At 44.9% G+C, this 23,749-nt stretch overlaps 1 protein-coding gene across 1 annotated transcript in view; it reads right to left on the bottom strand.

Annotated features, from left to right (window-relative positions):
• LOC147900830 (phospholipase SGR2-like) overlaps positions 1-23,749 on the bottom strand; it is a 210,065-nt gene that overhangs the window by 1,497 nt on the left and 184,819 nt on the right. Inside the window, exons 14-15 of the mRNA XM_087375771.1 lie at positions 17,726-17,819; positions 17,564-17,626 (exon numbers count right to left, since the gene is read on the bottom strand). Coding sequence (XP_087231897.1) covers positions 17,564-17,626; positions 17,726-17,819 — 157 coding nt within the window. The remainder of the gene's footprint in view (positions 1-17,563; positions 17,627-17,725; positions 17,820-23,749) is intronic.

Raw genomic sequence — 23,749 nt, 5'->3', positions numbered from 1 at the left:
GAAGGTCTGAGCAGTTCATAGCCCTACTTTCCAGCTGTTTTTTGGACAGTGTTTCCTGACAATTCATCTTATGATATGGGCAAATATTGGGAAGGAAATTGAAGACTAATTAATTGCTCCACTTCTGAGTAGCATTGGTCATAATGTGATCATCGGTTCTGGTGTATACTAGGTGCTGTTTTTTTTGGATGGACAGTCTGTTTGGGAGTAATAGACCTGGATGATTTCAAAGAAGCAATACAAGGACCCATCTCATCGATCTATTTAGCTTCAAGCCTGAATGATTTCAAAGAAGTCTAATAGCCTGAATGATTTCAAAGAAGTAATATTAGACTATCACTCTGACAAAGATTCTAAATCTTCTGAATCAGCTGATCTCACTAGACACGTAGAGGAGCGAGTGAGAATGTTGCTGCACCAGGAGCTAGGCATGAAGATAGACAACAGGGAGGAGCCTTCAACGTTCAATCAAAAGAAGAGTACACAAAAGTGAAACCAACAGTAAAACGTACAATAAAGAGCAAGATCCTGGCAATACGAATGCCAAGGAAAAGAAAGAGAGAGACTTGCGTGTTTACTACAACCATATCGGGCAGTATGCCAAGGATTACAAGCAGAGAAATGAAAGAAGGAAGAAAGTCTCAAAGGGAGCAGAAGTCCAAAATGAGAGTGGCCTAGCTCAATGATCTCTTTAAACAAGTGTAACTCAGATGAAGGAGCAAGTTAGGCGGCTCATGCTCACCATACCACAGTGGTACAAGGGTACTTCTAGACAAATATTGCAACAAGTAGCACTTTGAGCTATATTTGTCATGGACCCATTACTGGGTTCTAGGGGCAAGGTCAAAATGATGATAGCAGCAGCAACATGGCAAGCCCAGTTTGGATCTATGAGATATGGATGGGACCATTATCCATAGATAGCCCTTTCAGTTTCTCAGCAATCCCTTTCCAAAGAATATGCACCTGTCTGCAGTCCCAAAGGCAATGCTGATGAACTCAATAGAAAGGCAGCGAGTACAAGTAGGATTTACACCTAAGCTTGACCTCCACTGGTTCACTACAACCTCTCATGTATAAAAAGCCAAAGAAAAGAGTGATCTTTCTATTCCTAAAAGATTTCCAGAGTCGCTTCCAAAAGTATTTCTGCCAAGCCAGCAAATATGTGAAAATTGTCCCAATGAGGTACTCTGGTAGCTCCCCAACCTTCATTTAATGATTTAGCTTTTCAATTTATCTGTTTGGTTCTTTCAGCCTTTACCACATTCGACTAGCTTAAATTAGATAGCTGCAATTCTTCTTTCCAAATCGCAATTTAAATTCTCACTTCTTGCTTACACTTTTGAGTGTCCACACTTGCTCTCTTGAGCTCATCTACACCTCTCGGCACTTGTTCTATCTTGCAACTCTTCTCTTCCTTACCTACGACTTGGTCCAAGTGCTGTTTAGCACATCTAGAATGATTGAACCCACGCTTTATCTATAGCTTGTTGCCCCCTGCCTTGATCAATTGTGACTTGAGATTGATGATGCCTTGCCATAGTCGCTCTTATTTTCTTTGTCAAACAGGAGACATTTGAGGCGCATCCATGTTTGATTGGAACATTTTATGTGGATGATCGTAGTTTGGATAGAGGTGGGACTATTATCCTTGGGTATCTACTTATAACCACTATCTGGTTATTATTTCTGTTTTAAAGCCTCACAATCATGCTCAATCTGTCAATTTGAGGATTCCATACGCTTTCAATGCAAAGGAGTTATCGATGAAAGTTATGCAAATTTGGAACTCTTACTAGTAGAATATTTGGTGTTCCCGTGCTGCTATGGCAACAACTCTCTCGCATGTTAGTGGCTTTTATTACTCCATTTCTAGGACCAGTAGACAGGATATTCTTACACATGAGGTTGCCATCCACTACCAATTGGCAGCACTGCAAAGGGGAGAACAGAAAAGAATCTTGTTTGGTTTCGGACAAAAAGCTGGGCGATCATGGCATTCAATTTCTTTTGAAAAACCTGTCTTGATTGCCCAAAATTGCCAAACTTTGAAAACCTATATCTTTCAATTGACAAACCCAAATTGGGTCACGTAATCAACCTATAGAGTTTCCTTCAAAGGTAAGCATCTCATGTAATGTGAAAACTGCAATGCTCTATGAGTACTTCCTTTTGTATAGCCATGCCTCAATCAAGGTAATAGATGGATTAGAATCACTCTCTATCTAAACTGCCTACCACAAGATTAAGAGATGAGGTGGGCTTGAGAGACAAGGCAAGATAGCTCCATTCTAACCCACATGAGATTTTGGAGATGACCACCTACTTCTATCCATAGACCTTCCAAGCAGAGGAGGACACTCCTCAAGCAAGGGTAGCCAAGGAAGACGTATGGTCTTACATTTCCTGTGTGTGTGTGTGTGTGTGTGTGTGTGTGTGTGTGTGTGCGCGTGTGAGATATCCCTTGGGATGGATGGTCACTTGCCGCCAGCAAATGGATTGAGTACTAGAAAAGCTTAAAAAGAAATTAGAATATTGGAAATTATCTATGTTCGACTTCGTATTACTCAATCCATTTTGGTTACCTACATACAGTTTTTTTTCCATTGATGATGTTTGCCAAGAAGGATATTGCATGTTTTTTGTCTACTCTTATGGAGACCTTTTGGCAGTGAAAACATGCTCGTAAGAGCATCAGATTTCTCTCTATGCAGTGCCTTGTTCACCAAAATTCATGGTGGTCTGAATATTCTCAATATTCATATACACATTTTAGCACATAAAGGCAAGATGACGCTGGAATTTATGCAGGGAAATCAGCCTTAGGCTGATATGATGCATCACTTGCTCTCATATTTTATCCACTCATGCATTCGGTCACTGGCAAAATTCTCAGAGGGATTTTCTGTTTGGATACACTGATGGCAAAGTTAAGGGCTGTCCCTTTGTTTCCGCATGTTTTTGGATTGGAGGGAAATTATCTCACCTTAAATGGCAAGGTACTTTTAGGGAGATGCTGGCAAGCATTTCAATTTTTGGAGGTCTAGATGCAAAGAGTCTTTGGATGGCAAATATACAAAGAACAACCTCCATCCTACCAACCACACTTAAACCAAAAACCCTCGTGTCCACAATATCACACATAGGTTTTAGAATTGTCTCCTTGATCCTAGACATCCTCATACTTGGCAACTTGACAAGTGTCATCCACTCATGCACATGCCCCATTTGCCCCTAGGCATGTGACCACCATAAACAATATGAGCACTAGCATGGATATAGGTATGCTTCAGGAATATGTAGTCTTCTTGTATCCCACACGAAGAACCTCAACACGTAGTCTTTGACTTCTTGTATCCCACACTAGGCATGTGACCGCCATAGCTTGTCCCTAGGCATGTCACCACCATAAACAATATAAGCACTAGCACGCATGTAGGTATGCTTTAGGAATATGTAGTCTTCTTGTATCCCACTCCAAGAACCCCAACGCGTAGTCTTTGACTATTTCACTCAGCCACAATTACACAATATCAAACCAAACCTTAGTTCACATACTACATACTTTTATGTACATTAACATTTTGTGATCTCTCTAAAGACTGATGTCCACCGATTTATCCAAGGTCATGCTACATTTTTAACATGAATTAATCAATATACATCTAAAGCGAAGATCCTCCCTTCATGTGAGCGCCTCCTCAACAGTTGTAAGGGAACTAACTGATTTGTTCTGGCCCCCGAAGTCTGTAAACTTTACATGGAGAGAAAATGCAAGAATCAGATATGGAGAGAAAGAGTTAGAGTGATCAAGACAATGCTTTTGTAGGCATAAGCCTTATCTTTTGACCCATTCACATAGATGGGTGAGTGACATGTGGCGTAGGCAATGACTTGGAGGGAGGTTCTTGTGTAACACCCCACAATGGAGGGGTCGGTGTTGCTCCCTGGTTGCCTTTGGTGATATTCGTGTTGAGTTGGACTATTCGTGGTAATAGAGCATGTCTAGGACTCTGGGGCTGGTGTGCTGCGCTTGGTTCGTCAGTAGGTTCTTGTGGTTCTGCATCTCGAGTTGACACAGGTTCTTGTGTTGCTACCTTCGAAACCTTCGCTGTTTGAACAATCATCTTTGGCACCCAAGCGACCTTCTTGCCTCGGTCTCCCAAGTGCTTGGTGGGGACATAGCGGTTGGGGGGATGTTGCAGTGGAGGAGGTGGATCGGAGCTTGGAGTTCGAAGCGTAGGATGGTGGCGTGTTCTTCTTTTAGGCATGGTTGCTTTCGAGACAAACATCTCTGGAGTGATTAGGGACTTGTGTGTTGCTTTGACCCCCTCTGGTCATTGGCTCTGGTTGAAGTAGCGTTGAGCACAGAGGATAGTCACTTGTACTTGTTGTTCATGACTCTCCTGAGTGGAGGACTATAATGGCGGTGAAATGGGCAATGGCACGGGGTTGCCAGTGCGGCTGGCCTTCTTCTCCCTTTGGGATTGGACTCTTGTCAGGGGATTGGAGTTGGATGGGGCTTCCCATCCGCCCTCTTGTGTAACTTCATTATCGTGGGGCGGCAAGGGTGGACCTGAAGGAGCAGGACTTGGTCCACACAGCGGGAATACTGCCGTTCTACCACCATTTGTGAGCGAAGTAGTTTGGGCACACTAGTTAATTCAACAATTCACAGTGTAGCCGAACGGGTAGTTGACCTCAAAAGGTTGATCGGTCAAGATTACAATCAAGGGCACTTTCTCGAAGGGTTGATCGGTCAAGATTACAATCAAGGGCATCATGTCCATCTTGTGTGGGATTTGGATACGCTGGCAGGGGTCGCACCTCTATTTGAATTTGGCCACATCTCCAAAGAGATTCAACCACCAAAGGCCAGCTTGCAACACCTTGCGTGCTGTAACATCAGCAGCAAAATGACCTCCTGCAATTCCCGAGTGGGCTTCCTCAAACACATCAATGTATTCGTGCTCGCACGCACATCGTCACAGGATGCCATCCTTGCCTTTGTGGTATATTTGGCTTGCTATCAATTGATATAGTGCTGCGTCCTTAATGAGTTTGTGGTCTCTATTCTTCTTAAGGCCTAGCCAAGGGGTAGGCCGTTGGCCAGGTAGTGATCGATCTCGTTGGCCCATTCAAGGATGATGTCGAGGAAGAAGAGAGAGGCATCAGGGAGGTCATCTTCGACTCCCATTGGGGCTTCACCGTTTGGGGTTCTCGATAAGTGGTCGGCCAAGACATGCGTTTTCCCTTTACGTACAACAACTATGAAGTCGAACTCCAAAAGGATTAGCATCCACCTAGTGATGCGTCCCATCATGCAGGGCTTGTTGACCAAGTACAACAATGCTTGGTGGTCCACGAAGAAGACAAACTTGTTAGCCAACAAGTAGTGCCTGAACTTCTTGACTGCATAGACCATGGCTAGAACTTCCCTCTCAGTTGTGGTGTAGTTAACCTCGGCCTCGTTTAGTTGGCGGCCTGCAAAGTATATCGGGTAGTCCAGGTTATGCTTCCCTGGTTGAGCTAACACACACCCGATTGCAAAGTTGGAGGTTCAATATGGACGTGGAATATTAGATTCTAGTCGGGTGATCTCAACACCGGTGTGGTGGCTAGAGCTAGTTTGAGGGTTTCAAAGGACTTTTGGCATCCCTCGATCCACTCAAAGGATACTAGCAGTTTGTATAATGGGCGGGCTATGTTCGCGTAGAACAAGATGAACCTCCTGTAATAGCCCATGTGGCCAGTAAATCATTGGACTCCCTTGGCGTTGGTGGGGGGTGGTAACTCCAAGATGAGTTTGATTTTGTTGTGGTTTGTAGAGATTCCATTCCAGGGCACTATGTGGCCAAGAATGACACCATGTTTGACCCAGAACTGGCACTTAAGAGGATTCAGGGATATGCGGTATAAGTGGCACTTGTGGAGGACGAGCTTGAGGTACTTTAGGTGGTCATCCCACGTCGAGTTCACATAGATGTCATCCAAGAAGACTTCCACAAAGTCTCTCAGATATCCTTTGAATATCGTGATCATCATCCGTTGGAAGGTGGCAGGGGCATTGGTTAATCCGAATATCATCACCCTAGCCACATACACACCCCACTCACTTTTGCAAAGGCCATTTTATGTTGGTCTTGCTCGGCAATAGACACTCGGTTGTAACCCGAAAATCCATCTAGGAAGCTATAGGCTTCTTTTGCGGCTATCCTTTCTAGAACATGTTTCCTGAATGGCAAGGGGTAGTGGTCACGTCTAGTGGTAGCGTTAACTTTTTTCAAATCCACACATATTCTAATTTTTCCATTTTTCTTTAGGACTATCACGATCAGTGATACCCAGTCTCTGTATGCTCAATCTCATAGATGAATCCCACATCTATGAGACCAGAATGCAAGAAAAAATTCAACAGTGAGACCATCCCATCCTGGAGATTTCCATCTGCCACAGGATCTCACTGCATCAGACCATTCCCTTTCAGTGAAGGGATGTTCAAGTTCCAAAGCCTGAGCATCAGACAGAATTGGATGAATATGCTGCAAAAGAGGCTAACGTGCAAACACGACCCGAGGAGAAAGAGTATCCAGATGCCCAAAATGAGTGGAGAAGTGCTGCACACATAAATCAGCAAGCTTTGAACGAGATGTTGACCAAGAACCATCAGGCATCCGGATCCGACAGATATTGGCAGCCTGTCTTTTGTAGTGTAAACTCTTAAAAAATTGCTTGGAAGAGCAGCCTTTATCCAAAAATGCCCGTTGTCTCGATCGAGTTTCCCATTTAGCAAGCTTTTTGCGATCATTTGTTTGAAGAGAGAATTGAGCTTGACATAAGAGCATGCTTTCCTCTGAAGACAAAGGGCGAAGATGAGCAAGCTCAGTCAAACTCTGACATGTAAATTTGGCATGTGCTCAGTCTCCCTTGTGGCTTGCATATAGGATTTGCCATAATCTCGAATAACTGCTTGCATCCGAGCAACAAAAGCCTGCCATGCATAATCGAAACCAATGTGTATTTGACGAGAGAGAGGCTGAATAGCATCAGAGACCAAGGCTTTAAAGTCAGCATGCTCCAGATATTAATCAGCAAAAGCCTTCGGCAAGGCAATCTGTCAGTGGGAAATTCATGTAAGGAAAGCCTCAACCAAAGAGGAGCATGATCCAAATATGTGAAAGCATGATCAACCCAAATTTGACAAGTAAAGGCATCACAATGCTATGGATCAATCTAATACCATCTGTCCAAGTGTGCCCGATAAGAAGATTGAGCATTATGCTGAAAGGTATAACCCGGAAGCATGGGCTATAATTCCTTCCAGAGATCAACCAGGCGCAACTGAAGCAAAAAATCAGACCATGCCTGTGTTTTAGAAGCCAACATATGAGTGTGGCCTGAGGTGTTGTCACCCGATTGAGGGGCATTATTAAAGTCACCACAAATGAAGGCATGTTGTCCCCATGGATAAGTATGCATGGCAGCCCAAATCAAAGCTCTATCACGAGAAGACTAGGGGGCATAAACCGATGCAAATTCAAAAATTTCCCCTTGAACAAGGCATTGAACAATAATCCATCTACCATGGCGATCATTGAGAGCCACAACAGGTTGAAGGTCGTGCTTTACTAAAAAAGCCACACCAGAAAAGGAGTGCTCTCCAGCATAGAAGATATCATAACCAGCAAAATGGCCTATTTGACCAGCATACATATGCTGATTATGCTCTTGCAAAGCAATTATATCAGGCTGCAATTGCCTGATATACATCCAGACCAGTTTCCATTTGCGACCATCACACATTCCCTATACATTGAGAGTAACACAATTCAGATGATCAAGCATATTTACAATTATGGGACAGGTATGTACAGCAACTAATGGGCTGTCTATGTCTGCATTTCCACCTCAATGTCCGGGCCTCTGCCCTGGGATGAAGCATCAACCTGAGGAGAGGACAAAAGTGCAGTAACTTCTTCTTCAGGAAACAAGGTCCGATTTGCAGTCACAGCAGCCCAGATCAAGCCAACACCAGAGTTTTCAGCAAGTGTTTTCCCATGAGAGGATGCACCACTCCAAGTCCGAGAAGGCAAAGGTCACCTAGGGGAGATCACTTTGCGAGGAGTTTGCCATCCATCAGTCAAAAATTTTTCCCCCTTCCCCTGAGGTGGAGAGGACAAAGGCACAGGAAAAGAAGCATTACCATGTGAGACAGCCGGGGCTTTGCCTTTGTCTTGAACAGAGAAAAACTGTTTGACCCCTTTGTTTTTTACCATAGAAGAGGCATTTGCATTCTTATTCAAAGCCTGAGCCATTTCAGCTTGCACTGGCATCCGTGGACCTCGGGAAGGGCATTGTGAAGCCATGTGCCCAAATTGCTTGCATTCAAAGCAAGCACCTGCAAACAGCCCCCACTTGAGCTTGTAAAAGGCACTCCCCATGGAAACATTATTTAGAGTAACCGAATATGAAGCTGGAGTGGGATGATCTATATCCCACAAAATGCAAAAGCGATTCGAATTTCCATTAGGTCGCAGTGGACATACCACCTTACCGAGGGAAGCTGCAATTTTAGGTAGAAGAGAAGACAAGCATTGAGGAAAATCCACAACTTCTACCCAAACAGGGCAACGATGCCGAATCAATGCATGATAATCCCGGGTGGGAGACCAGGGCAGAACATGGACCATCTGCTGGCCATAGAAAAGAGGAGAGTGCTCCAACAAAACCTGACGGTGCTCCTCATCAGCCATGATGATCTCAAAAAAGCCCCTCGCTGCATAATGAACTTTTTTTACATAAGAACCACCCAGAGTTCGAGTCAACCAATTCCCAACATCTGCAGCACCAGGCATCCGTCCTGGGAAGAAAATTATAATGGCATGCTTTGCATACTCCTTAACTGGATCAAATATATCATCCACTTCCACCATAATGCCAGTGGTGGGAAGTGGATCTTTCCAACCTTTACGGGTGTCTTCATACCCTTCATGCATAACCTCATAAACAAGCTGAGCCTCAACACAGTCATGAAGGGAATCATTTGAATCCATCATCTGTTTTTGTTTCTTCTTGGAAACCGACTTGTCTTTGTGAAAGGTTTTCTCATAGGAATAATCCGCCATTCGAGTTAAGGAAAAAACTTGGAAGCAGCAACGCTTTACAAGGAGGAAAGCACGGCAGGTACAAAACTGTACGGTTTTTCCCTGGCTGTACGAACAAAATTGTACGGATTTTTGACACTACGAAAAAAAAATTTTATGACAGGCAAACTGTACGGACTTCCCCGACTGTACGGACAAAACTGTACGGAATTTTCTGGCTGTACTGACAAAATCGTACAGATTTTTGACTGTTAAAAAAATTTTCTGACAAACAAACTGTATGGACTTCCCCGACTGTATGGACAAAACTATATGGACTGTACGGAATTTTCTGACTGTACGGACAAAATCGTACAGATTTTTGACAGTACGAAATTTTTTTTTTTCGGATTTTCTGACAGAGCGTACGGACAGAAAACGGACGTCAAAAGGAACCTCGAGGGTGTCAAACTGAGGGAGAAACAAGCAACTGTAGCGTGGGAGCACGAGGGCTAGCACGAAATCTCACTCTCACACACACACACACGGCTAAATGACAATCACCTAAGAACTCCACAACATAAGCAGAATAAAAAAATCACACACTCACACACAACCTACACACAGATCTCTGCGTCCAAATGGTCCATAGTACCCAAAAGCGAGTCCAGTAAAAGAAGAGGAAGAATGGAGACATCTGAGATGAGAGGCATCCAAACATCCAGAAGAGTTTCCCAAATCTGATAGAGGGAAACCGAAGCTGCAGCAAATGAGAAACATGAGTGATCAGTATGCGGGATTGTGGGCAAGACCATAATAGGTGAGGAACTGTCTTGTACTGTTGAGAGCAACGGGGACAGGAAGGGGAAGCAATGCGGCGTGCTGCCAATTTAACCCCAATGGAAAAGGCTCCCACAATACATCTCCAAAAGAAAAGCCTCTGTTTCAATGGCAATTTGGCTTTCCAGATTTTCATGAGTCGTGATTGCCACCAAGATAAAGGCCTATCCAAATTCCAAAGAGTGTTGGCATGCTTGTCAATCCATGGCGGTGAAAGAAGAAATCTGTAGACCTTCGAAGAGGTCACATTGTGCATTGAGAGCGTATGGGTAGAAGGAGGTAAAGAAGTCGAATTCCAGTCAATTAATCTGTCTTGTGCAAACAGTGGAGGAACTGGAACAAAAGGCTGCAACATAGCTGAAAGTGTTCTCCAAATGGACCTATGATGCAGGCCCAAGGAGAATGTCCTGCAAGCTTGTGGAAATGAAAGCATACAACCTTGTTGATCCACAACATCACCAACAAATCTGACGCCCAATTTCATGAGATTGTATGCTTTAATAGGTGCCTGTAGAGCGAGAGGCAATTCAAACACCTTACTCCAATGGATGCTTTCCAATCGAAAAGAATTACCATGATGAGAAGAAGCACCTGTCCATTTTGCATATGAGAGAATTCTCTTCCAATCATGAATAAAAGCAGAAGAAACAGGGCAACCAGGAATTTTCCCTTGAAATGTGGACATGACTGCTTCCCAGTGATCTGTAATCCAATGCCCATATGCATGAGTCGCCATGTTTCCACACATAGCTGCTAACATAATAGCCCATGGCTGTTTTTGCTGAAGAAAATCAGCAATCATAGTGCTCTTTCGTGCCAACATATGAACCTGGAGATTGAGAATATTCAGCCCCCCATGAGTCTTAGGTGAACAAATGGACTGCATAGGTAGTAGTCGCAAGGCCTTTTTATGAGATTTGCTTTTCCAAAATATCTCCATAGCCTGGGACATATAGGAAGCCAAATGCTTGAAAGACCAGGGAAGAAGAGGCAAATAAAATTGCACATATGCCATAATGATGGACTATACTATCCGAAGTCGAACATGTAGAGGCCAGGTGGACAAATGCCAGTATTCCAGCTTCTTGTTAATCTTTTGAAGCACCCATTTGAGCTGTTGAGGCGGGGTAATATTCCAGCCAATGGGGTAACCTAGATGCCTGACAATAGTATGGGAAGAGATAATGTGGCCTGGCCAGAGAAGTGCATGCCAATCAGCTTCTTTCAAAGCTAGAAGTTTTGATTTCTGGAAATTGATGTGCAGTCCAACAGCTATGCCAAAGTCGTTCAGCGTGTGTTGAGAATTCCTGGGCATAAAGTATGAATCATCAGCATATGCCTGTGCAAGAAATGACTGTGCCCCTGGGATTTGCAAGCCATGAAGCTGTCCTGTGTCTGCAAGATAGTCCATATGCAACAGTAACGGATACACAGAGACACACACACACTTTTTTTTTTTGGTAAATCCATGATTATATTATCAGCAAAATTTACATGAGGGTCTCAAAAAAGCAGAGAGCCTCAACAGGAAATCAAAAGCAAAGAAAAACTATTTCCAGGCATGACTGAGGAAGATCTCCTTGATGGCAAGCATCATAGATAGATTGCCGTAGGGAGAGTCTGAAATATTCATAAGATTGCAAGAACGGATTCCCAAAATACACAGAGACACACACACGCGCGCGCGCGCACACACACACACACCACAGAGAAACACACTTTTTTTTTAGTGAAATCTTATATTTATGTGTGGGAAACCTCAAAAGAGGTAAAAACCCACCAATAAGTACAAGTTAAAAATTTACAAGTAAAGCCTCAGAGCAAAAGTCATGAGGCAGCCAAGTAAAAAGTTACATATCAAGCTGGAGGAGGATCAAACATAGCATCCTCCACACACACACACACACACACACATTTTTTGGTGAAAAGATGTATCTTTTATATTAGTCACAATCCACGGAGAAACACACACACATACATTTTTTGGTGTAAAGATTTATCTTTTATATTAGTCACAATCCCAAAGCAGGATGTGCTCAAGTACATCAAGAGAAGATGTCAAGATATGACAAATATACATCATGATCAAAAGTCCTGTTTGCAAGCAATCAAAAAAAGATTGCTGCAAAGAGTGCCTGAAAAAAGAGTATAGGGGGAAAATGGGATCACCAAAGACTCTATGCTTTCTATCGTTCTAGAGAGTCCATAGTACCCAATACCGAAGCCATACAAAAAACAAATCACACACACACTTTTTTTTTTGTGAAACCACTTTATAATAAGAAAGACTTTTTACAATGAGAATAGCCTGGAAAAAAGACTATTTTGAAAAATCAAAAACAGTTGGAAAACACCTCTAAAGTAGATGTATCTAAGTCATTCTCATGACAAGCATCATACAGAGATTGCCGTAATGATGCTCTAAAAAACTCATACGGTTGAAGCAATGGATTGTCTAAGAAGACCCGATTCCTCTGCTTCCAAATAGTCGAAAACGCCCAAAATCTGACCCAATGATAAAAGAGAGAATATTGGTTCTGTGCCAAAGTCAATCTGCCAAATAACCAGAAAAACTTCCCTAATCGATGACCTGGGAATCTCAAGCGAAGACAATGGTGATAAATGCTGTCCAAGAGTGCTTTAGAGTGAGGACAAAACCAAAGAAGATGCAAAACTGTCTCTGCAGAAGTAGAACACCTCAAACAACGAGGATCTATAATCCCACGTTTGCCCAAAGTGACTCCCACTGAAAAAACGCCCACCAAACATCTCCAAAGAAACAATCTTTGCTTTAAAGGTAGCTTACTTCTCCATACTACTTTGAGATTTGACTTCCACCATGAAAGAGATTTGTGCGGATGCCAGAGGAGGGTATTCCAATGCTGTGCAATTCAATGATGTCTTGGTCAACATTCATGAAGAAGTGCACGTTCTCCTTTAGCACCTTCTTCTGAGCTCAATTGGTCAAAGTTGAAGCATCTCAGACTGTGTGAGGTGAGATTGGAGGGACAACCTAAGCTGAAGTAGAGTCCACTAGTGCATCCTCGTGAACTGAAAGTGGAATTTGCACACGAACCAGAACCCAATGGTATGCGATGAGTGCCCTTGAAGGTCGTGAGGCACCGCTCTATCGATGAGGAGCACTCTGGTGAGTAGTTGTACCACCAAGCTGAGGGGGACCACCCTGTTAAGGCCGAGGAGTAGGTGGTAGACCTGTACCACCACCCTATCGAGGCCATGGGATGGTAATTACACCAAAGGGCTTCTTGGGCCTTTTCTTCTTCCTGGGGCAATCCCTGGCAAGGTGTCCAATGGTCCTGCATATCCTGCATTGGTCCTGCCTGCTTGCAATTGCAATCTGTACTCTCTGGAAAAGAAAGGAACCATCCGGGTGCTAAAGCATAACATGGTCCATCATGAGGTTAGGATCCTTATGGAGGACCCTAACTCTAGGTACCCCATCAGCTTTGGTTTCCTCTACTATAGTCAATGGCAACCTAGGGAGGGGTGGGATCTCGGCAACCATACAAAATGCTCCCTAATAATAGAAAGAAGTCGATGGTAAACCTGGGGAAGCTCGAGAAATCTGATGAAGAGCAAAAAGTTTTCCTTATCTGCCTCTAATGGGTCGAAACCAATATTGAAGACGTCAAAAAAAATATCCCCGTGTCCCAGGTGTAAAAACTCATCTTTGAGCATGGTGCTCGCAGCCTCTAGACGGAGGAGGCAAAATCAGCCTATAAGTTTGCATAGAAGAAATGGCTTGCAAAGAAATGGGGAGTAATCCATGATTACACGGAATGAGCTGCCAATTCTGAAGTCGGAGGGAGCCATCATAAGGTGGAATTGGGAGTAGGTGTTGCAACAAAATGCTTATTTTCCTCCATGTTGGTCTATGATGCATACCAAGGGAAAATCGACGACAAGCATCTGGAAATGATAAAATATTCCCCTGAACATCCACCACATCATCAATGTAATGAATCCCAAGTTTCATGAAATTGTATGCCTTAACCGGTTCCTATAAGGCAAGAGGAAGATCGAAAACTGAGCTCCAGTGTATACATTCATGGTGAAGAGATTTGGCCTAAGCTGAATTGACAGGAGACCATTTAACTTTAGAAAGCACTCACTTCCAATCCTGTGATAGAGAAGAGGAATAAGGACAGCCAGGGATAATGCCACACACTTACACATCATTTGGAAGTGGTCATTGGCAAATCACACACACACACACACACACAAATTTTTTTTTTCTTTGGGTGAAATCCATCAGACTTTATATTACATTGAACAGTCCCCAAACCAGGGGCTGATAATTACAAGATCAGAAAATCTCATTATAAGATAAGCAAAGAGTATGATCTATCTGAGGAGCATGCAGGCAATCAAAGAAAGATTGCCTCAATGACACCCGGAACAAGGAAGACTTGGAGAAAGTGGGATCTCAAAAGACTCTATGATAATGATCTTTCCACAGACTCCAGAGTCCCCAACAATGAACACACATGAAAAAGAGATATAAGCTGTGCCAGTTTGGGTGGATTCCAAACAGCCAGAAAAACTTTGCAAAAGAAGCTGTAGGAAAGTGAGCCCTTAGGTGTTGCTGCAAGAAATAAAGAAAGTCACGAGTGTCAGGGCATTGCCAAAAAATATGAGCCAGAGATTCCCGGGGAGCCTGACATATGTGACGTATAGGAGGAGGAATATATATGCAAGCCAGTAATTGACCAAATGGAATAATCCCAAGCATCACCCACCACAAGAAAACTTGTTGACGAAGAGGAACTTTGGAAGTCCCAAGTCACCTCAATCTCTTCTACCACCATCCGGCATCACGATGCATACACCAAATCTGATTTGCTCTATCCGGAATCCAAGGTGAAGGCATCAAAACCTCATAAAGCTTAGCAACTATGATGTGAGCTAGCTTTAAAGGACAAGTGAGTGAGCCCTAACATTGCAAAACCCAATCTTCAAGACGATATTGAAGTTCAAGTCTTGGAATTGGCATGAAAGATTGAAGCATCTGTGTACGGTACTACCATAAAGATCAATAATGCAGCTATATTTTCTGACTGCAGAAGGAAAAGATAGCAAGCTACCATCAGGTTGAACAACATCGACAACGTCCCTATCCCCTTAAAACTGATAAAATAACAGCGCCGAGGCTCTTGCAGGGCTTGTGGATAAGCAAACACTTTGGACCAATTCAAACTCTATGTGCAGGTCTAAAAGGAGAGACTGGGAAACATCATCTAGAGAGCATGACTCACCTAAGTGTCATCTAACCAAAGAGCCCAAGAAGAGTCATGCCTCTCATAAAAGACCTAAGTCCCCAAAAGAGAGAGCCAATATAGCGAACCCGATGTCATATAGAAGGGGAAAGGAGAAAAAGTGCTCAAAAGATTAGCAATCCCCTTCCAGATTAACCTCGCCTGTCTGCAATCCGAGAGACAACGTTGAATGGACTCCTTAGCAGAAAGGCAACGAGGGCAAGTAGGGACTACCCTGAACCCTAGACCACCACTGGTTCACAGCGACCCTTTGTGAATGGGCAAGTAGGGGCTGCCACGAACCTAGACCTCCACTGATTCACGTCGTGAATGGGTGGGTGAGGGGCCTGGAAGGTTGAGGGGAGGGGCCGAGAGGGAAGGAAGGCTGAGAGGGGAGGACGGAGAGAGGGAGGGGAGGCGTAGGGCAGGAAAAGCAGCTGAGAAGGGGGAGAAAGGGCGGAGGGCAGGGAATGACAGCAGGGGGTAGAGAAAGGGGAAGCGAAGGAGGCAAGGCAGCAAGTAAAGGGAGGTGGAACAGCAAGGGGAGGGAGGTGGGGCAAGGAAGGGAAGTGGAGCAGCAAGGGGAGGGGGGTGGGAGAGCAGGGAGGGAGGGGGCAGTAGGAGGTGGTGCGAAGGACTGCAACTCGTCTCTGTTTGGTCTTGCTTTCAAACTGGCCAACAGTGGCATGATTCTGCATGATTTTTTCTGTCCAAAGAAAAGCCTTCTATCAAGTATGAAAGAAGATCCAAGAGCAATGCTCATGGAAGAAATACATCATGCAAAGTATGAGGAAATTTTTAAAACACCCTAAAGGGCAAAACCAAGTTCATGCAAGAGAGCCAGAGGTTGAGGCTGAAAGTGCCACTTCAATCCTGCAGAGGACTATGAGGAAAAAGGGGATTCTGCATGGCTTCCACATGATTTTATCTTGATTCTATATATTTTGGTCATACTTGATGAAGTTCACATTTTTTGGAAAAAATAAAAAATAAAGTCTTGGGATGTGCGAAGAACAGTCGCAAACGCTGAAACTACGCAATACCCTTGCAATGCACATACAATGTGCTGAAATCTTCAATCAAAATCTACTATGTGAAGAAAACTTGCTAAGAAAAGTCACCAAACAGATTGGAATACTGTTTTTACTTAATTTTGAGCCCAACGTGGCATGAAATTTCATCCAAAGCGCTCCAAATGCTATGTTTTCTGTTACAAAGCATGTATCAGGTGCTCAAATGTGACAAAAAATGATAAATACATGAAATTTTTTTGACCAAAAACTATTCTAAGATGCTGCTTCAACTTGCAAATGTGTTGAAAGACTCAGTAACACTGGCTGACTGTGCACTGTTGATGTGCCCTAGTGATGTGCCGGTTGGATCAAACTGCCCCAAACTTGACAAAAGTTATACCATTTAAACCACAACAAATTTTTGAATTGGAATCGAGTTTGGATACACCTTTAAGCTGGTTAAAAACTCTAAAACCAATTCACACTGTTCAGAGGAAAAAGAGTGCAACTTGCATGTTTCTCAATCTTTTCTGCACTTTTTGTTCCTAGAGGTATGCACTCAGGTAGAGGAACTTACTAAAACCCTAAAACATCTCTCTTGTAGAAATTGGGCACAATAAGCAAAAAGGTGTTGCAAATTTACCCGTCCTCATGACTCACTTGCACCATTGAGGTATGAGAGTAGGAGATGAGAAGGAGGCTAAGAATTGTGCAATAACATACTCGAAAAGAGAATCTAGAGTTGCTTGACAGATTTTGAGATAGACTCAAAAATTTGTTTAACAGCACATAAGTGTTCATTCACTTCACGTTCATTTTACATTTTCATATTGAACATAGTGAGTCACTTTATGATGCAAACATTTGGTTTGTGGTGGTAAGCTGCCACCTATCGGTTTTTTTCCTTAGAGGCATGATATAATTCATGTTCCACAAGAGTGCTATTTAGATACACGAAGATGTATCTTAATGTTTCTCTTTCAGTCTGTGACCCTCTGCCCACGGACTTTTCATCCATAAGGTGCTCTAGAATCTCAATTTATTATGATTTTCTCCCCTTTAAAACCATTTCTCCATGTTATAAACCGAGCATATAAACACTTGGTCCTGTACTAGGAATAACTACGAAGCCAAGAGAGAACCCGCAAATCACCAAAATCAACTTTTACTGGGACTTGGGAGTCAATGATAGAATGTACTTAGTATTTGCATGAGCTTTAGTATGTATGCCATGTTAGAGACATTTTTGTGCAATATCAATCAAAGCGGGATCAGACCTTCAACACACAGAAATTTGCAAGTTAAGACACATATATTACAGAAAAAACAAGGCAATGGCTAGAATACTAACCCCAACTGTGATCAAGGAGTCGAGGAAAGCCTTAGATCGGGCAGATATGTCTTTTCCAAAATCCTACAATACAGGTCCTATGGAATTGAGTACTACTTCCTATAATCTTCAGTAATTCCTATAAATTGCAAAATATATAGTACACTTGCATGTAATGCTTACCTGCACACTGATATGCAAGCGTTTACCACCCTTGTGATAGGGCACAGATACAGGCTGCTTCTCGAGAAATTCCTTACAGACAAGAGGTTCAACTCTGTAACACCACCATTATCCCAAGGCTTGTATAACTAAATGTTTAAAGAAACCCAAGCTCTCTCTCTCTCTCTCTCTCTCTCTCTCTCTCTCTCTCTCAGCCCTCAGTCCGTTGTAGCCCTTATCCCGTCTGGCATCATAGCCCTCAGCTCCACCTATCATAGCCCATTCAGCCTGTCGTAGCCCCCTCAGCTCCGCCCACCATCGTCCCTCAGCTCTGCCCGTCGTAGCCCATGCCAACCCACCGCAGCCCGTTGACCTGCTTGTAGCAGCATGCAACAGAAGACAGAGGAGATGCAACGAGCCGCCTCTGCCACCAACAACAACCCACCGCCTTCACCCGCATAGCAACGTCGCCTCATCGCCTTCAGGTCCTTTTTCAAGTTCTTATTACCCCCAGGTCGGGCTGAGAACCCCTAGACAGCTTGGGGGTTAGTTCTAGCAAAGGGCTTTTCAGTTTTATGAACGCCACTATAGAGTTTCCAAACATGAAAGTATCTGCTTCACAGCAACACCCAGCCCCTATGCATTGACTTTCAAGCGAAGGATTGGCACAGATCCACATGAGCAGATTTACTACTTACAACAAGAAATAAGAGAGCTCAAGCTCACAGTTGCAGCCCTCGGGAAGAAAGTAAAGCAGATGGAGAGCAATGGGAAGAAAGAAATCATACAGGAGGTATTGCATATACACACTGAAGCAACACTTGCACCATAGTTAGTGGCCAAAGTCTGGCACATGGTTACCAAATAGGTCAAATCAATAAAAAAGGAAATTCCAGCAACAATGGACAAAAAGAAGAAGTACAAGAATAGGAAAAGAGATATGCTAATGCCCGGTGTCTACGCATCGGAGGACTACCTAAAGGTTGGCATGAAGGGAGCATGGTAGCAAAGATTGTTTACATTATAGCAGCAACCCCTCATATTGAATGGGACTCAAAGGACATAGCTTGTGCTGCCCAAGTTGGGACACAAGCCATAGTGGTTCTCCATGATAGGAGGGCAAGAAGCAAAATTCTCACGCAAACCAATACGTTGAGAGGCACCAAGATATGGATCTTGGAGGATCTCACCCCGACTCAGCTCAAGATGAAAGCCATAGATTTGAACAAAGTGAAGGACGCTCGCAAGGAAGGAAAATGGGTGGTCTATAGAGATGGAAAAGAACTTATCACCACCAAGACTTAAATCCAAACCCAAGGACTCTCAGTCATAAATAGATGCAATGCAGGCCAATTATCTTTCACACTAGATCATAGCTAATCTAAAATAACTTTGGGAGTAATAGACTCTCTGATGTTGGTGTTTATCCTTTTTGTGTGTGCTTTGTCTCATAGGCCCGTGAGGCCTCTTGCGGACGTTAATACATCTCTCTCTCTCTCTCTCTAGTGCAGGCTCTTCTTCGGTCCCTGACTCCCTACTTCCTTCTACCGGATCTCTCTCTTCAGGACCTCCATTTTCTGCACCCCTCCTTTACTCACCTTCTTACCCTCTTACCCCCTCATCCTTGTACCCCCTCTCCCCTTCACCCTCCACAGCGGAAGCAGTCCTGGCAGATAATCTGCGATTGAGAGATTTAGTTATGCAGTGCATGGAGACTTGCAGACTTCAGGGCGTTGCGATTCAGTCTCTCACAGCACAGATACACACACTGACTGATCAGCTATCGACAGTTGAGAGTCATAGATCTGATCAGGACTCCCATATTCGCCAGCTTCATACCAGAGATATTGATCGGGATATCCAGTTACGGACACATGCTGAGCGCATAGTGCAGCTGGAGACACGCATTCAGGAGCATGTTGTGGCATGCGATGATCGCCTCCAGCAGCTGCATGTAGCTCCTCCAGCTAGTGCAGCAGTTGAGGAGAGGTTGGCCACACTGCAGACAGAGGTACAGAAGACCTCAGAGTGGGTGGACGTTGTGCGTAGAGCCCCACAGGCCCAGCAGACCACAGTCTCTGAGACTATTGCCGAGAGTCAGCGGCGAGCTCAGAAGGCCCTCAACATCCGCATCCGCGGAGTTGAGCGATCAGATACGAGATCAGCCATGGATCAGGCGACAGATTTCATATCTGGGACACTCGGAGTTCAGGATCATGGCATAGTAGCTGCATATCGAGTGGGCCGGGATCCAGCACGGCACCAGCCACTTATCATCAGATTCAGAGATGCTGAGGCCCGTCTCGCAGCATTACGAAGGAGATCCAGATTGAGGGACCATCCACAGATTCACATGGATGAGGACCTTACAGCTCTTCAGTGGGAGGAGCATAGACGTCTCATTGCACAGAGGGACGTGATCAGAGAGGGCAGACTTTTGATAGGAGCTATGCGACTTTTGAGGGCAAGTGGGAGAGGGCAGACTTTTGATAGGAGCTATGCGATCTAGACCGGCTGGAGCCCACAGTTGACGACACGAGGCCTATGGGACACGTAGTCTGCCAGATAGCTTGAGTTTCGCAGTTTGGAACTGTAATGGTTCCCTCACAGCTCAGCCTGGCAACTTACGAGAGGCCTTTTTTGATCAGGACATCGTCTTCTTTACAGAGACCCATGAGAGCCCAGAGAGAGGCTTGCCGCAGGTGACAGGGTATGCCTGGGAGTCTGTCTTTCGACAGCAGACTAGACGATCAGGAGGAGTCAGAGGATCTGGCGGTGTGGCAGTTCTTTATAGAGAGCATCTCAGATCGATACTCACAGTCATGAGCAGAGACCATCGGGCCAGATATCTTTGGGTACGGATCAGGAGACCCCCCCTGAGAGACTTGTTTATTGCAGTATGCTACTTTCCCCCGAGACAGTCTCGTTATGCCTCAGATGGACCAGGACAGTCACCTTTTGAGGATTTGTCAGCCGATGTATTGGAGTACTCACGCTGCGGAGAGGTCATCCTTTTAGGAGACTTCAACGCGAGGACATCAGACAGACAGGCAGAGATTTTGGACTTTGCTGAGGATCCAGTCTTAGTTCCAGCTGCCCCAGATGAGAGTTTTCCACGCTTATCTTCAGATAGAGGGGTAGAGGTGACAGATCAGGGACATCGCCTATTGGAGCTTCTCTCATCGCACGGCATGGTCATTTATAATGGACTTCGACAGTGGCCGCATTCATCCACAGCCACATGTTTTCCCTTCGCGGGTGGTGGCACGAGCGTCATTGATTACGTCTTGGGTCCCCCGACTTTAATCCCTTTTGTACATAACCTCACAGTCGACCCTTTTATGCCTTCAGCCGATCATGCACGTCTGCACTTTATTCTTACCCAGATTCCTCATGCCCCCCCTTCTAGACATCATGAGCGTCAGCCATACTATGAGGTTCATTTTGACCACCAGTTTGATGATATTTATAGCCAGCACCTGAGTGGTCTTCTCCGTCCGCACCTTCTCGATGCCCTACCCTCCACACAGGATCGGTGGGACCTTGTACATACCTCCATCATCTCAGCAGCCCACAAGTCCTTCCCCGTCACTTGCCACACATCCAGTCCTCCACCAGTCGGTCTTGTGCCTTGTAATGGATGGTATGATGAGGAGTGTAAAGAACTCCGCAGGAAGCTTCGCCTTGAGACACAGGAGAAGTCTCCCCTCCTCATTGAGACCAAGAAGAGTTACAAGCGTTTGGTGCGACGCAAAAAGTGCCAATTTCTAGCCCGGAATGAGGAGGAGCTGAGAAGTTTACTTTTCAGCTGTGATTCCAAGGAATTCTGGAAGAAATTCCTTCGCTTGAAATCTCAAACTCCTCTTACAGACCCGCAGGTTTGGCTTGCCTATACTTCCACTTTATATGATATTCCAGACCAGCCACACATCGACTTATCCCATGTGCCTAGACCCACCTCCTCTGCCTTATTCTCATCCAATAGTGTCCGAGCAGCAGCTCATCGTTTGAAGACTGGGAGAGCTAAGGACCATGATGGATTGCAAGCGGAGTATGTAATCCATGGGATTGATGCCTTAGCTACAGTCCTCTCCCGTCTTTTTAACGAGTCCATTTGTACATGTCTTCCACCTAGTTCGCTAGAAAATACCATAGTACCCATACACAAGTCGGGGGATCCTTTGGAGGCGTCGAACTACAGGACCATTATGATTGGCCATGTCATGGCCAAGATTGATGCGACCATTCTAGAAGGACATATAAATGACCATGCCGAGGCGACAGGCATGAGAGCTAGAGGGCAGGCAGGATTTCGTGCAGAGCACTCGACTCTAGATCATATCTTCACACTCAAGGCTTTGATTGAGGAGGCGAAGTCACGTAAGCAACGGCTCTATTGTTGCTTCGTGGACTTCAGAAAGGCATTTGACACTGTGCCGCGTTTCAGACTCTTCCAGCGACTCCGTGACTTGGGATTCAATGGGGAGATTCAATGGGCGATCATGGCCTTGTATGAGAGAGTCACAGGTAGAGTCAGGACACGGGCGAGGCTGTCGGGGGAAGTACGCAGTACGATAGGGGTGAAGCAGGGGTGTCCTTTGTCTCCGACACTCTTTGGTCTCTATATCGATGAGTTAGAGATGTACATACAGACGATGGGTGGTACAGGTTCTTTACTGGCAGGATCCACGATACCGATTCTCCTCTATGCAGATGACGTGGTTCTTATTTCTTCCTCCCAACAGGGTTTACAGGCACATCTCCATGCACTCCACAGCTTTTGTCAGGACAGAGGGTTGTCTGTAAACCTTGGGAAGACCAAAGTCATGGTCTTCAACACGTCATACCAGGTTTATAGGAGAGGCGAGTTCTCTTTCACAGTTGATGGGCAGGAGGTGGAGCTAGTCAGGGAGTATACATATTTGGGTGCCACATTTAGAGGTCCAGTCTTCACCATGACGCATGCAGCACGAGATAGGATCAGTAGAGGGTATGCCGCCTTGGCTCTTCTCGAGAGGCAGTGTGCACAGTCACATTTTCAGCATCCCGACACGAAGTCCTTACTTTTCGATACGCTGGTGAGACCTGCAGTCATGTATGCTAGCCCCTTTTGGGCAGGAGATCTCAGGGTTGCAGATTGGAGACGAGTAGAGAGGTTACAGATCATCATGTTCTCCAGATTGATCAGAGCGAAGCCCACGGTACCGCATCAGATTACGTTCGCAGAGTTCGGAGCTACACCCCTAGCGCTAGATGCAGCATTTCAGTCAGTTACGTACTTGCATAGGATCAGGGCGCTCGGAGACTCAGCAGCAGGCAGAGCACGATTACCGTGGCTAGCACTGACATCCTCGCAGATGTTAGCGGAGAGAGGTCATACTTTTTGTTGGTACCACACACTCTCCACATGGCTCACCTCGCTGGGCTTGGATATGGATAGGCTGCCACCATTTCGATACAGCATAGATGCCCCTCGCCTCCCTCTCACTCGACATGAGCTCAGTCGGGTTATCAGGGCAGATTTGTTGCAGCTATACACGTTTCGCACTTGGGTTCATCCCACGGAGCTTCCTACGAAGATGGCCACATATCGTGACCATTTTCTCAGGATTTCAGAGGATGGCTTCATCATATCCCCAGGATATATCGGCGTTCATATGTCGCACTCACTCAGGATTGCCTTGGGCCAGCTCAGGGTATCTTCCCACAGATTAGACGTTGAGGCCGGCAGGATGCGTCGTACAGCTACCGGACATAGACCCAGGCGAGAGACTAGGATATGCCCTTGTTGCACTATGGGGGAGGTGGAGACTGAGGAGCACTTTGTTTGCAGATGCCCTTTATATTATGAGATCCGTGGCAGATTTCACTGTTTATTTGGGCACGGATTTGGACCTCTCTCTCGGATTATGGAGTATGAGGATCAGTATTGCTTAGCGTTGTTCATCAAGGAGATCACCAGATACAGAGAGAGATTCCTCAGAGAGCACCGTCGCATCCCTGTCAGAGACCTGGTTATTCATGAGGAGCAGGACGAGGCGCAGG

This window comes from Dipteris shenzhenensis, chromosome 6 (assembly GCF_047967505.1).
Source record: "Dipteris shenzhenensis isolate YYH24624 ecotype China chromosome 6, Dip_SZ_1.0, whole genome shotgun sequence".
NCBI classification, from domain to species: Eukaryota; Viridiplantae; Streptophyta; class Polypodiopsida; order Gleicheniales; family Dipteridaceae; genus Dipteris; species Dipteris shenzhenensis.
The sequence above is the reverse complement of the archived record's forward strand: the minus strand, read 5'-3'. Positions and strand labels throughout refer to the sequence as shown.